Consider the following 15867-nt stretch of genomic DNA (forward strand, 5'->3'; position numbering starts at 1 on the left):
GGCTTCTGGGTAATGTAGTGACAAGAGAGAGAATATACTGAAAGGTTCCTGAGTCTATGAGGTGTTGTACTCTGCTATCCCATTCAGGAGTTTCTACATGGACTACAGTGCCACAGAATAGTAATGATGTAAGTGAACTTTTTTTTTACATCGGTTATCTCCCAGAAAGTATCCACTTAGTCATATTAAATGTTATCACATGAGTTCCTTCATGCTGAACTAGATTGTGCAACTCAAGGACAGCCTCCTGCCCTCTCTCTCTTTCTCGTGATCATGAATTGGCACTTACAGAGGGGGATTGCCCGCCTTACATCAACCCACTGACATCACAGACATCCAACTCCAAAGAGATGGCCTGTGTGTGTGTGCGTGCATGTGACATAGTTGGAAAAAGGTGCAGGGGAGTGGTAGGAGCAGTTCTTGCACAACAGCTTGCATGCCAAACCTTCTTTACAAAATGTTCCAAGCATTTCCAGTCATATGCTTTCTGGTAAGCTTCCACACATGTTGTAGTCCAAAGGGCAGAAGTGAGCCGGCAACATGAGGAAAAAAAATCCACCTGATTTAACCTTGCTGTCTCAGTCAATACCATAATTCACTGCAAAATATATATCTGCTCACATTTTTTAACAGCATGTTCAGTTTCTTTTCAAAGAAGTTGATGAGAAACTTAACTGTCTAACAGATCACAGAGAACTGGTGAAAAGAGAACCTGTTTGGATGAATGAGTGCGGTCCTGCTGACAGAGGCAGAAGCCTATGCAGAGAGTGGGGAGGATTATTGTTCTCTTCAGCTCAGAGATGGCGTTGAGGCCACAGAGGCCAACATGACCCCTGTGATCCGCACGTGACTCTTCTTTTACAACTGCAACTGCTAAAGGTCAGAATCCAGCTCGGCTTTGCTCAAATTTCCAGAAAATAACAATAAATAAATAAATAAATAATAACACACACACACATGCAGTTCTTGTTCCAAAAAATACTTTTTTTATTGACAGCAATACATATATGTTTTGAATTCAGAGGTTGCAAATAGTTACCGATGTAAAAAAAAAGAAACATAAATACATTTAAATAAAATTAGAAATAACTTAAATTGTAACAAAGGAACTATTTCACTTGTGTCAAAAAACAGCTGGTATAAGAAACACTAAATACACAGTGTTTTCACTGGATGTGTAGCCCTTCCCTTTTTAAATTATGACAACAGGAACGTCAACATGAACATTTTTCAATCAAACAAGTGAAACTGCAGTAGGTCCAGTGTTTCATCAAGTGCTTTGTTTCTGCAGAGAGAGGCCGAGGCCTTGGTCCACTCAACACCTCCATGTTCCGGTTTCTCCCCACTTGTGAGTCATCACAGACTGTACCCAACAAAACATGATATAATCCATCTGTACAGTGTCCGCCGCTTCACATTAAAAAGCACACACGCTTTTTATCCACCTCAACGACGAATCAAGAGCCTCCCCGTCACACCTTGGTTGCAAAGACGCATGACAGACGCAACTCCACACAGTCCTGTCCACAAATCCAACCCCCCTTTACAGACATCCCATGCAGACAGCTGGGGTGGCTTTTTTATTTTCTCCTGAAAAGATTTTTTTCATTCCCCATTAGCGCGGTGCTTTGGAATTTGTTCTCTGGGTGGTAATATGTGTCCATCAGGGTTCACACATCACTCGTCCTGCGCACATGAAACTCCTTTCTGGACAGGCGTTTTACTATTTTTTTTTGTGTGGATAAGAGTTCATCGTTCAGGCAGATTGATGACGGGCACCCACTGGTCCATACAGCGGCTCTCTCTGCAGAACCGGTTCAGTTTGCTCAAAGCGGGGTCCTTCCATGACGTTGAATGTGGACTCTGAAAATATTGAGAAAATGTTTTTAGTTACAATGCACTTATATTTATTTACATGCAGTAAAAACAGTTGTTGTGTGTGTGTGTGTGTGTGTGTGTACAGATACACAGTACTCCCCCTGAAATTCCTCAGAAGTTGCATGAGGGAGGAGTCACATGCATGTTTACTAAATGAACAAGTACTGGCAAGTTCTCTTCTGACCGAGTTTCACTCACGTGTGTATGCCTCAGATGTTTTATGTGAAATGGCAGCATCAGAGAAACAACACTTACAGTGACGAGGACACAGTGCAGGTCCATAGGTTCTCCCCCGCTCTGCTTTCCTCCTCCGCCCAGGATTTCTGCCAGGCGCCGGGTGTTGTTGACTCTCAGGATGTTGATGTCATTCTCGCAGCAGAAAGCCTGGATGAGAGTGAAGTGGATCTGCAGGGCCACGTCTTTGACGTCTTCATCGTCGGTAGCTAGGATGCACAAAACCACATTATCAGGGTCTCTGCAAGGAGAAAAGAGAGACAGATGCTGTGAGTCTGTTTGTATACAGACAAGTGTGGGGTTGTTGTTTTCACAGTGTGGGGCTTTGTGACAGCCGGCGTAACCTTGTACTTACACATTGAGTGATTTAGCAGCCTCGTAGACGCCGACTGTAATGCAGCCCTGAGGCAAAGCAGAGGTGAGGACTTCTTCTAAAGCTTTCGCCACTGTATCCATTCTGCAACACACACATAAACAGATAATGTTGATGCGGCTGCAAAAACTTTCCACCGTCCTCTTTTTTTTTTAATGGAGCGTTAGCTCAGCTCCGAGTTAAGCTAACCGCCCGGCTCCGTCTGAAGCACAGCTGGCAGATGTGCTACAAGTTTCACCACAACAACAACAAAAAAAAGCTAAAACTGCTCAGAAGTGTAGTTTAAAGTTCATTGGACTTCTGTTTGAGGAGCGGAAAGCATGAATAAGACGGTCAGTGACAGCTTTTCTGTTCTTGTTGCAGCGCTGCTAGCTTAAACCGGAGAGCGGCTCGCGACTGTCGAGCAACAGTCGATCAAAGTTTGAAGAATTAAACACAATTAAACAGCCCTAATCCCGGATTAACGGAGCGTTTTCAACACTGACAGCCGTGCATCGATCACCGTGCAAATGACGCGGCTGCACGCAAACAGTAACATGGTGCCAAAAATTAAATTGATCTGTCAAATTCACATTAATAATCCACCGTATTTACCTTTCCTGAGAATAATCCCCATTTAGTTCCTCAAATGTCATGTTGTACATAAAATCCAAATCCACTTTAGATCAAAGAGTACAGTGCGGGCGAGTATCTTCTCGACTTCACACACTTTATTATCTTTAGTCCACCGTGCTGCAACTGTGAGATAAATCTGGCAACTTCACATTAAAACAGTCCGGGACAATGCGAGTCAGGCCAAAATTTGCATCTCCCTGATCATTGGCTGTACGCTAATCTGGCCGCTGTGTCCTGAGGCGGGATTGGACAGACAGCCTGCGGTGGGCGTGTCCTGTCTCCAGCCTGGTTACCACCTGTAGCTGTCTGCTGTCCTCCAACACTTAAAGCTAAATAAAAATGTCCATCTGTCACATCAAAGGTCAACTAATGTGTACAGCATAATGCAGTATGACACATGCAGCCTGACACAGAGTAACGCTACTTTCTAACAATATAACAACACACAAAATAAAATCTATATTACTACAGCAGACAATTAATAATTATACCTTTGTAATAACGTAATGAATAAATAACCTGCTGCAGAACTCTCCCTCGCTGCCGGACTGGACTGAACTGTCTCCTGAACAACCGCATAGCAACCGGAAGCTGCTTTGGAAAGCTGCCCTTTGATTGGTCCACTGTGGAGCGTGCGAAAACTTACCGAAACCGCGCGCGAGATCCAAAGGACCGGCGCGGGAAAGACCCGAACGTGGAGCCAAAGTGCTGTCACACACCTGCATCAGGAGAGTTCAGCAAAGTAGGTCAGAGTCAGGTCCACTGAGTGTCTTTATTTACAGCTGGGTGACATGTTTACATTTAAATAATAGAACAAACAGCTTGACTATGGCTTCGTCATCTGTTTAATCATCCATCCACAAGATGATCACATGAAAACCAAACCAAGATGACCTTTTGTGTGTGGGTGTGTGTGTGTGGGTGGGTGATTTGTGACTTTGACTTTTTTTGTGATTTTACAAAGCTTGGACCCATGGATATGAATATATTTAAACAGCCTGTTTCTTTTATGTGATGTTCAACATGTTCTTCTCCTGTTTATCTCATTTTCACGCATTATTCCCGTTCCTCTCAGGCTGTCCTCCAGTGAGCTCACACAGTTTGTCCCGAACAGAATGAGACAGATGATGAAACGACAGCTTAATCAGCCTGCTCTGGATGCTGTGGGATGTTATACTGCCACCTGATGGCTGCAGTCAAGAAGAAGAAAATTCATAGAAAGATCAGGGAGCAGCAGCAAAGTACAGTCACTCAAGCATACCAAAGAAAAAAAATATACCTCTAACGGTAAAAATGAAACCGTATAAACATTATTTACAGCAAGATAAAAAAAAATAAACACAGGTGCAGAAGCAAAAAATGTGCAGTTTGTAATGCAGGTATACATATAATTCTAAATTGGATTGTGCAATTTGGTGTGAAATGATATGATATACAAGAACAGCCATGTGCGATTTGAAAGTAAAAAAAAAAACCTAAGACTTGTGCAAAATCTGTCCCCTACAGCAGTGAGTCCGTGTTATCTCTGGCACAGAGATGAGGTGAAAGACTTCCTGTAGTGTTCTGTGTGACAACGAAGCTGTCTGAGCCTTTTGGAAAAGGCGCTCCGTTGTCTGTCCAGTACAGGAAGGAGAGGGTGTTACAGAGCAAAATGACACAGACAGTGTGAGGATTTCGATCCTTAATCCACGGCTGTATTTATTTCCACATGAAATATGCAAATCAGGTTTATCTGTAGACTAAATCGGCTGCAGCATGACAGCCCCTTTAAAAGCAAAGCAAACAAAAGCAAGTACTGACTAGTATTTGTAGAGGTTATATGCATAGTTATGTTGTTGATGAATGTTTAGAAATATTGCACTCATAAATTAGGTTTTAATTAGTCACTTCATGCTTAAAACATGACATGATTTACAGCTGCTCTGCTGGACAGACGGCTGCCTGACATGTTTTCAGACGTGCAGCTGTTCCTTTTCATGTTTGTTTCAAGAGTTCTGATCTAAGTTAGACCATACCTTCTTAATTTAATCACCTTTCCTTTGTTTAGCTCTTCTATCACAGATGTTGCCACTCCCATCTACCATGTGCCGTGTCTCCAGCTGCATCACCTGCCGACTGCTCCTTCAGTGTTAACCCGGCTCATCTATGTGCTCCTACATGTCTTTGTGCCTCTGTGGATTTCTGGACCTTGCCTGTATCCTGGAGCCCCTTGTCTGCAAGTACAGCATTGTTTTAAAATAGAATAGAATAGAATAGAATAGAATAGAATAGAATATACTTTATTTAGTCATGGTGCAGTTAATATTGCATAGTATGTTTGGACAATATTTAAGTTAGGGTTCAGGATATCTTTGTTGGTTTAAATTTAATGCAAGGTGCATGTTTGAAAGTAGCAAAACTTAACATATATTTCTAGTCAGTTCAGTCATTACATGACTGATGCTTACTATTACGTACATTGTTGAATCACCACTTCTTTTATTCCGCTATATTATATCGATTTAATATACAGCCTACAACTAATCCTGAGAGGACTCTGATGAAACGTGACCACAGCATGAGTGCTCCTGCATTCAAGTGTGATAAGAGAGGCCACTGGGCCAACAAGATGGACTACATTTTATCTGCAGTTGGACAAATCGTTGGTCTGGGCAACATTTGGAAATTTCCCTATCTGTGCTACAAAAACGGAGGAGGTGAGGGTGGAAATAAAACAAAAACCAGAAAACTGTATGAAATCCTTTAAAAATGATTGTAACCTTTGACCTGTGATCCTTTATAGGAGTTTTTTTGATTCCTTATTTTTTGTTCCTGCTCACCTGTGGAATCCCCCTCTTCTTTCTGGAGGTGTCTCTGGGACAGTTAACTGGTCAGAGTGGGCTCAAATGTTGGAGGAAAATATGTCCTTTATTTGAAGGTAGGCTACTGAAAGCTTTGGTAAATAATCAATACTTTACACCACTGTCTCACATTAAATATTGATCATGTTTTTATTGTTAGGCCTAGGCGTGGGCAGTCTATTGATTCTGTTGTACACTGGGATGTACTATGTCATCATACTGGCTTGGGCATTCTTCTACCTCTTCTCTTCCTTCCATGCTGAACTCCCCTGGGCCAGCTGTAACAACACTTGGAACACAGGTTCTCATCTGCTTAATAAATGACAGTGTAAATATGATCACAGGCTTCCTGTGCTTGTTTATGGCAAAGAAGAACGTTTTAAAGAAACAAGTTTTTCTTACACACTTGCCAAGTCTTACTGGATAGGGTATTGTGCCCTCAGAAGACTTTTGAATTGTATTATTGTTTTGAAGGTGTAGCACAGTTCTTTCAGATGGTTTAACATAATAGCAAATTTAACATGTTGCTTCTCTTCTGCTGCAAGAGAACTGCATTGATCACAGCCAGAATGAATCATTTTGTGGTCATGTCAATGAAAATGCAACTTCTTCAGTTGAAGAATTCTGGCAGTAAGTATTGACAGTGCCAAGACAAGGGTCATACAAATGTACCTTAACATGTTTTTCCTGAACACAGGAGGAGAGTTCTGGGCCTGTCCAGAGGGATTGATGTTATGGGAGCTGTGCGCTGGGACCTGGCTGGGTGTCTGCTGCTGAGCTGGATTGTCTGTTACTTCTGTACCTGGAAAGGAGTGAAGACATCAGGAAAGGTGAGATGTGTGTCTTGAAAAACATGGTGCAACAACTTTTAGTTGCAGTTTTCATATGGAAAAAAAAAGAGTTTGAGACTTAACCAGGCTAATAATGAATGTGGTCGTCAGGTCGTTTATGTCACAGCCACTTTTCCCTACGTGATGCTGGCTGTGTTTGTGATCCATGGTCTGATGCTACCGGGAGCTGCCGATGGAATCCATTTTTACCTTTCTCCTGATCTGACACGTCTAACTGATCCTCAGGTGACGAGTGCGTGTCGGAGTTGTTGAGTGGATTGTATATTTTAATATAGAGATTTGATTTGATTTGCACTGTTGGATGGTCTCCATCACATCTATAGTTATAACAGGTTGAAGGGTGGGGACACTCCATGTTGGGCTGAGGGTCTACCCTGTGAAACTAGGAGCAGGACAAACCAACTTTTCCAAATACAGGGGTTTCTGTAGTAGAAGCAAAAGAGGTCCTACCATGGCCAAAACCAAGGGGGGCCCAAAGGCTCTCTATACTAGAAAATGCCATGGAGACCTGACATGTGAAGCACTGTGCAGGAGCAGTAATAGTAAATGGAGCCATGGTATCAGTGAAACACAGTAGCCAGGCTGCAGGAGTCTGACAATTTTAGTAAAATGTGTTTGCTGATGACAAATGCTTTGGGTCATTACTAACTCCACTTACAGCTCCACTCCAATTACAGCTTAACCTAAGAAAACATACATGACACCCCTAAGGGCCATTATCTAAGTACAAATATCAGAATAATAAATAACAACTTACGTATAACGATTACACTTATTCAAATCATTTCCAGGTGTGGATGGATGCTGGAAGCCAGATCCTGTTCTCCTACGTTGTGTGTACAGGCAGTTTGCTAGCTTTGGGAAGCTACAACAAATTCAACAACAACTGCTACAAGTAAGCACCGCCCCACCAAACAGTTTACATCCATGTCTGTCTGGAAAGTGTTTTCTTGGAAAGTCTGCCTGTTTTTTATGGCAGTTTGGGTTTCAGAGGGTTAGATTGTGGTGAATATTAATAAAAGTATCAAATATATAGTAAAGACATGTTGGTCATCGTCACAAAGATGAGCTCATAGAGGCCTTTAAGTTTAACTTTGACCACCAGCGATCTTGTTTTTCAGGGACTCCTTTGCCTTGTGCCTCCTGAACAGTTTAACCAGCTTTGTTGCAGGCTTTGCCGTCTTCTCTGTACTTGGCTTCATGTCGTATGAGTTGGGTGTGGACATCTCAGTGGTGGCTGAATCAGGTAGGATAGTTTATGAAACGTTGTATATTACCTGAAGTTAGATGCTGTATTAGACACTGCAGCGGATGATGCTGTACACATCTGTTCTGGATAACTGCTGACATCTGAGTGAGTTCAGCTGGCACACGGTAAGATGACAACACGTGGCTCTGAAATTCAAATGCATGAACGTGTAAAGGAGTCGAAGACAACATGCTGCACAATAAAGAGTTTTAAATGTGTATCATTTCATTACAAAACTGCTGCATATACTTACAAAATGTCAGTCTAAAAACAACACCATGACTCTGTTTGTGCTGTCAGGTCCTGGCCTGGTCTTCCTCGCCTATCCACGAGCAGTAGCCATGATGTCTTTACCTCAACTCTGGGCTGTCTGCTTTTTTATTATGATAATATTTGTTGGACTGGACAGTCAGGTAAATATACTTTTTACATTACAAACTACCATAAATAAGGGATGTTGCAGAACTGATTCACACTAAAATTCATTAGAATCAATGTAAAAAAAAACTCATTTGAAAGTGTTCCTTTCTCACCCACAGTTTGTTTCCCTGGAATGTCTGGTCACGTCACTGTCAGATATTTATCCTTCCTTTTTCACTGGCAATCGACGTAAACTTCTTCTGCTGCTCCTCTGTGTGTCCTCATGTGTAATCGGACTGTGTATGGTCACTGAGGTAGGTTCATCTGTTCAGTCTTTAAGTAAAACAAAGGTTGTGCCTGTTTATGATAATATACATATAATATAAATGGAACATATTTTGAAATGTCCGAACAGCACACTTTTACTGTAGCAGCGGTTGCTGCCTTTTAAAATCCCCTGCTTTGATGTGCTGCAGGGAGGAATTTATGTGTTTCTGCTGTTTGACTACTACGCCTGCAGTGGAATACCAATCATGTTTTTTGCCATTTTGGAGTGTGTTTGTGTCGGATGGCTATTTGGTGAGCAAAGAAAATTTAAATAAGAGTGACTCATAAGTTATGTTCTTGTTAATTTTTGTGGTCTAAAGCAGAATGAGTCAGATTTAGAAACCCCTGTCCATTTAGTTTTCATCATAGCCCCTCCCACATTTACACACTCTGTGGTTATATGGATCCTTTAGAAGTGGGCGTCTCTGCTCTGGTCCACATTAGTGAGAGCTGTTAAACTCTCTACTTTGGACCACAAATGTATCAATCACCCTTTAAAGACTTGACATACATGACTGTCAATCTCCTAGGCGCTGATCATTATTATGACAAGATAAAGCAGATGATTGGCTACTACCCCTCATCTTACATGAAATACTGTTGGAAGCTCCTCACGCCATCCATCTGCACTGTAAGTACATTTATGGCTCATTAAAAGTCAGAAAACATGACAACAGCTGAAATATAGGACTGAATTAAAAAGTGTGCTGTTCTCATGTCTTTTATTCTTTAACAGGGAGTGCTGCTCTTCTCTCTGGTCACGTTCACTCCTCTTAGATACAACAAGACATATAGATATCCCTGGTGGGGCTATGGAATCGGGATATTTCTTGCTTTGTCTTCATTTCTTCTGTTCTTCTCGTGGGGTCTTTACAGAATATTCTTAACCCCAGGAACAATAAGACAGGTACATGTGACAGCTTAGAATGACCCACATGTATCTGTGGGCCTATTGCTCTGAACACAGACAGTGTTTTCATGCATGTTTCATGTGGGGTACTGAAGCAGGAAATCACTAACTAACTGGGTTTGTTTTCACAGAGGTTGAAAACTTTATGCACTCCTGCTCCTGACATGCTTGTTGCACCACGGAGGACTTCTCTTTACCCTGAAACATCTGCTGTTGACACAGAGCAGTGTGCACTGAACATGGCTGGAAACCCTAAAGGTGTCATGGCAACTTCTGCCATGCGGCACGCAGACTCTTTGAGCTTTGGGTAGCTGTAGTTATGAGGACCTTTAGGCATATGGGGGATGAATGATTAAGGCAGCAGCACAGATAGTTCCTCTTTATCAGAGCGGGCTCTGTGACTGAATCACAACACATTGTGCTGCTTGGTATTTCTTTGTGGGTCTTTTCAGTGAGTGTGACAATATTCACACAGAAACATTTGCTTTTATTTGTGTTATTTTCTATGTTATGGGTTTCAATTAGTACCACTGTAAACAAAAAGTAAAATACATTTCAAATTCCTAGACTTCAGACATCTGATCATAAAGTAATGACATGAAGGCATTTTTTAATTTATTTTTATGTGTTCTGAATTCCTCTTGTTTCCTTCTGCTTTGTTTGTCTCTGTTTTTTTTTCCTTTTGTTCTTTTTCTATTTTCTTTGCCTCCTGGTGATTTTTCTGCTCTTTGTCTCTGCGCTCTCGATCTTCCTCTATTTATTTATTTTTTTGTTTTTTTGTGTTTGGTTTGATTTGAGGTGTGGGTTAGTGTGACTGGAACCACGGACAGCAGCATGTTTTCTGCTTTTTCTGCTTCTCTTCTTTCTCTTGTTCTTCCTTTTCTCTCTTCTTCATCTCCTTCTGTTCTTTCTTTTCTCTCTCCTCTCTTTCCCTCTCTTGTTCATTTCTCTCTTTCAGCAGCTTCTTCTCTGTCATTTTTCTCTCTCCTTCTCTGACATGGGTGCTGCACTCAGTTTTTCTTTCAGCAGTCTGGCCTCCTCTTCCATCATTTGAAGGAGCTGCTGGCTGGCCTTCAGACTCTGGTCTTGGTGCTTCAGCTGATCTTTCAGAGTGAGTACTGTGGCTTTAGTTTCCTCCTGGCTCTGGATGATGTGGCTCTGTTAGTCTGTGTGTCTGCCGTGCTGTCCCTCAGTTGTTGTTGAAGGGTGGTGTTTTCAGTGGTCAGTTTGAAGTTAAGAGTCTTCTGCTCAGATATTTCTGAGCACAGCTGACTGTTGTCGAGTTTCAGGAGTTGCACCTGGTCTTCCAGATCTTGGAGCAGTGACTCCGTGTTCTTTAGGCCGTCCTCTTTAGCCTGCTGCTCGCTTCAGTTGAACTTCCAGGGTCATTATAAATATTTATTAAATATGTAGCTGGTGTTGGTGACTAATTTACCTTACCGAAGCTGAAAAGAAACCCTTGACCCTGTAGTCAGAGTAACAACATTTTTCTTCTTTCACAGAAGCTGCGGTTTATACTAAAACAGACCTGAGGAGTACATAAACAAAGAAAAGTCTACAGGAGGCAGAACTGCTTCTTTTCCATTTTCAATAGACAGTTATTTTCTGAAAATATTGGTCAATAACATACAAACTTACTATTAACATATTAATTAATTTAATTCTTGTTCTTCTGTGTTTAAAAATATATAGTGGCAATATAAATCTTTAATCATGAATTGGACATAGTTGGTATAAATCAAAGCATTTTTCCAATTTAATTAAATAATATTATTTGTTTTTAATTTTGGTGGTGGAGTATACACATTTTTGCCAGCAATATGTAAGAATTGCAAGAGTTGAATAACCGAATGAATGGTTACAGAAGTCATTAAATGTTTACTGGGTGCAGTGGTGGGAAATATATATAAAGAATACTTGAACGCAGAGGAAATCTGTGGAGGTGTGTGCTGTCATTTAGCAGAACGTTCACGACACTCTGAAGTGTTCTTGTTGACTAATCAATGTGTTTAGTGTCCCTCATGTAACATACAATCTAGTCATCATTATCACTATGACCTTGGTGCAGTTCTCAGCTGTGACCACAAGAGGGCGATAGATATCAGCTATTTGATCTCTGAGGCAACTGTCCCGTCCAGGCAGCCACTATAAGGGGAGTCTATCACAGATCACTACCCCACCTGTTTTTGAATGTATATAGTTAAGTATTTACATTAATTACATAATGCTTGATGGATGAATTCATTTTTTTCTATTCACATGATGAAACGAGATTACAAACAACACATTGCTGACCAGGAAAACCCTGAAAAAAAACTCACAGAAACACAGCAGCTGTAGATCCAGATATTATTATTGACTATATTTGTGCTTTTACTGAGTCAGATGAAAATAGTGTAAAAGATACAGCAGGATCTGATCAGTTGAATAAATTCATGCTGCTGGTTGAGTGCCTACAAAGTGCCCATGAGGGGTGAAAGAAGTGCCGCAGTGTGTCATATTTATATACGATTTATCCCGAGTGTGATTTTTTGTTTTCTTCTTTTCCGAAAACATTTTTGCATTGGCTGTTTCATCCGCTTGCAGTATCAACAAATCTGTAGCACCGATGTCTGGATCAGCACATTTATCAAAACATATCCATTTAGAAATGATAAGCCTCAATCTGCTTGTTGACCTTGACCCTTACAATACAAGGATCCCAGCCAGTTCAAAAGCTGAAATTTTAAAAACCAGAATCATATTTTGTCTTCCGATCAACATAAACCTGAACTCAACAGGAGATAAAAAAAAGCAAAGGACGGCTGATGTGTCTGACAGTCCAGCCTACCATTCATCAGGGGACATTTTCCCAGTAATGTACTTTCTTTTGCAAATTTAACACGGACCCACCACTGGGAGAAAAATGGGACAAGGTGTGCAAACTGAAAGCCTTAAGACTGTGTGACAAGCGTGATAAATGCAGCAGGCACTGACACGGCTATGGAAAAAGACAAAAGATACCTTTGTCTTGTCACAATAATCCTAATCTGTTTGAAGATGGGGCCACATTAGAGAGAAGGAAAGCGTAAGGAGGGGCTGAAAACACAGGAATGGAAGCAGATTCCTGGTCAGCAGTGATGAATGTTGCAACATCACAAACCGGGCTCAGTATGATGTTTCTCTCTAATGGCCTGATTGCTCAATTAATTCTGCAGCCCGTTCTTTGCCGGCCCCCTTTAATGTGGAAACAGCTATATTTTCTCCCAGATTAGTATAGATACAGGCTGACAGTCTGCACTGCTCAAGGTATTTGGGAGGTATAATTCATTCATAATGCCACAATGCGCCCCATCTATCATCTCAGGTTTTTCATCCGCTAACTTGCCGCTCGCTCCCTCCTCTCATTTCAAGCTCCTGGCTCTTCAGGGGTGGGTGGCGGGTGGAGGTGTACATGGGGAGTAAACCCAACCCTGAATGGTGTGTATGTGTTTGTGGGCATACATATATGTGATTTAGTAACACAGAGGCCATGTTTGGATCTATGAAGCATGTGGATGACTTCAGAGGGGGGGTGGGAGTGTGGACTGGTGGGGCATACAAGGTTGTGAGGTCGGCAGCTTCCTCTTCTTCTGATGAATTAGCTGGCATATGCAAGCGATGAATTACCAGGCAACGGGAGTCAATTATCCAAAGAAAGAAAGAAACATGGAGCCTGCGCCAGTGGCCCCCGGGGTCCCTTTTCCAATTCAGAGAGTGATTTTCCTAAAATGTAGAGGGGGACAAGAAGAGAAGCAGCCTTGAAGGAGTGAGGGTGGGATGATGAGGGTTGGAGGAAAAAAAAAGAGAATGAATGAAACTACAATGTGTGTGTGTGTGTGTGTGTGTGTGTGTGTGTGTGTGCGCGCCCCTCTCCTCACCTCCTCCACTCCATCGTTCCCTCTCTCCCCTATCAAATCCAGAAGGCAAAGTGCAGTGTGAAAATGCAAAAGGCTATTATCAGGCCTTCAGAGTACACAAATGCCACTTATGATGGATGAGTGTGGGATTTAGAAAGGCCTCCTGTCAAACACCAGCTATTTCCCCTCCGTAAGTGGCTCTCTCTTTTCCTCACTTGTCTCTTGTATCAAAACCATATCAGGCCCCTGGTTGAAACAGGCCTAAGTGGGAGACATTTGTAATATACTGGAAAGGGTGCACACACACACACACACACACACACACACACACACACACAGGATCAGAGTGTCCCCTGCTGTTATGGCCGTATAATTTCTAACCTCTTTTAGAGGGGAGAGGGAAAGAACCAGGATAACATTTGTGAGAACAAGATGAAAGGTGCAGCGGTCACACTATCAGCAGGGAGCACTATGTTGTTTGTATTTGTATGTGTGATGTGTTTTAATAATTGAGTTCCACTTGCACCCACACAAATGTGTCCGAGAGGAAGAGGAGTAAGTGTTATTTTACAAAGCTAAAAGTGCAGTCCAGGGATTTCACTGCTGCATTTTCTGACTCTATTATATCCACACACAAATCCAAATCACAAGATGAACCTGTGCACAGCTGTTATCTTCCCCAGTGTTGCTGTCGATGGACCAATTTAATCACAATGGTTGGACTCGCCAAAACTAACCAAACTGCTTTAAGACCATAAGAGAAAAAGAGGATAATGTAAGCTGAGAATGGGCGAGCGCTGCAGTCATTAACAGTTTTAAATCCTAAAACTTTCAAAGTGCCAAAAGAAAACAAAATACCATTAACAAAAGATTCTTAAGTTATAAGAATGAGTTCAGATGTGCAGCGTGACTTAAAGCTTGGAGAGAATTGCCAGGAAGATGGAGTAGAGGGATATAAGAATAAAACAAAAGACAGTTATATCCTGAGGTTTAGCTGGCACCAAGTCAGCTCTGTGCAAAGACTATTATGAGGCTATAACACTTGAAATGAACCGCTGACGCACGTCCAGAAAATTAAAGTCTTCACACAGCAACAATAAAACAATGCTCAGAATTTTCATCAGGCATCAAAAAAGGGCGAGTGACACACCAAGCTAAAGCTTCGAATCACTGCTGTGTCCGATTTATTTATTCATAATACATCATTACATTACACCATTTTGACCTTTATGCTGACAAGTACTGTTACTATGTTATACTGCACTGATATTGTCTCATAGTCCATATATTATACTGTTTCTTTTCCCTCCTGCTGTTTCTAATGTTCTTAGAGCCTTTAATCTCATCATGTCATCACACATGCAGCACACACTCCTCGTTCGGTTGTGTTTTGTGTATTGCAGGGATGTTTCTAACCCTTTGGTCCAGTGAGAAACACGTTATACACCCTATAAGCACGGAGGTCAGCAACTGTCCTGTAGTGGTTACCTTGTTTTTACTTCACTCTCTTCAAACTTAAAAGCATCTGTACACTTTAAGAGCTGTTTAAATTGAGACTAAGCCACCTGGTTGCTGGTATGGCACAGAGTGACAGAAGTCACCAGCAGAGACAACAAGCTGGAACAGAGGCAGATATGTCATGTTTACAACACTGACAATATGAGCTGGAGCAGATCAATACCTGTGACTACTGCACAGGTTTTTGCACTCAGGGCAGCATTACCTGCTTTCATCCAGTTCTCATGTTTTATTTAGAATAATTTGTCTTTGGAGTCTAAAAATCATTTATGTCCTTATGGCTGAATTAATCGTTGTGAAGAAATGTTGGTCTCTAGTGAATAAAAAAAGCACAAACACCTCAGTATGTGGTTGTGTGTATTTATTCAGCATCTCACGGTGTTTTATGTTTAGACAAATGTCTCCTCCTCCTCTCACGCTGATTTTGCTCCAGCTTTCCACACTGCGTAGAGGCACATCTCTGCTATTCTCCACAGTCACAGTTTTCCTCTGGGACTATCAGCCCCGTCACTTCCTCTATTACCCCCTCACACACCCTTTACATCCTCCTACACACACACTCTCACACACACATCATCTCCCTGCCGCCCCGCGGCGACATGTGCTCCACAATGGAGAACAGAGTGGTTTGGGAAATGATGGCCATTTATAACTGCCTGACGCCGTATCCCACCACCTTACACTATCCCACACACACACACACACACACTGGTATTGAGAGTTTGATGATGGGGCGGCAACAGAGAGATGGTAGACAAAGGGAGACCTGGATAATGTCACAAACACATTAACACTTAACTGCACAGGTGAGGACTGTGCAAAACTGTCATTGTG

At 41.8% G+C, this 15867-nt stretch overlaps 2 protein-coding genes across 5 annotated transcripts; one reads left to right on the plus strand and one right to left on the minus strand.

Annotated features, from left to right (window-relative positions):
- Window positions 1-1541: 1541 nt before the first annotated feature.
- gadd45aa (growth arrest and DNA-damage-inducible, alpha, a) lies at window positions 1542-3244 on the minus strand. The gene is made up of 4 exons (XM_028428651.1): window positions 3080-3244; window positions 2468-2569; window positions 2134-2353; window positions 1542-1863 (listed from the first exon to the last, which is right to left on the minus strand). The coding sequence occupies exons 1-4, from the start codon at window positions 3127-3129 to the stop codon at window positions 1750-1752; spliced, it is 486 nt and encodes a 161-aa protein (XP_028284452.1). The 5' UTR covers window positions 3130-3244; the 3' UTR covers window positions 1542-1749.
- Window positions 3242-10301, plus strand: LOC114450436 (sodium- and chloride-dependent GABA transporter 2-like). 4 transcript variants are annotated; one of them, XM_028428556.1, is made up of 16 exons: window positions 3242-4341; window positions 5148-5319; window positions 5613-5796; window positions 5883-6017; window positions 6101-6241; window positions 6486-6570; window positions 6638-6770; window positions 6882-7016; window positions 7583-7686; window positions 7913-8037; window positions 8341-8453; window positions 8580-8714; window positions 8877-8979; window positions 9258-9358; window positions 9464-9634; window positions 9769-10301. In XM_028428556.1, the coding sequence occupies exons 3-16, from the start codon at window positions 5640-5642 to the stop codon at window positions 9946-9948; spliced, it is 1818 nt and encodes a 605-aa protein (XP_028284357.1). In that variant the 5' UTR covers window positions 3242-4341; window positions 5148-5319; window positions 5613-5639; the 3' UTR covers window positions 9949-10301. The 4 variants fall into 4 exon arrangements, with proteins under 4 accessions (XP_028284357.1, XP_028284358.1, XP_028284359.1 ...); XM_028428557.1 differs by having other exon boundaries at window positions 3692-3842; XM_028428558.1 differs by having other exon boundaries at window positions 3744-3846.
- The last annotated feature ends 5566 nt before the right edge of the window (window positions 10302-15867 follow it).

The sequence above is a fragment of the Parambassis ranga genome, chromosome 17 (genome assembly GCF_900634625.1).
Source record: "Parambassis ranga chromosome 17, fParRan2.1, whole genome shotgun sequence".
NCBI lineage: Eukaryota > Metazoa > Chordata > Actinopteri > Ambassidae > Parambassis > Parambassis ranga.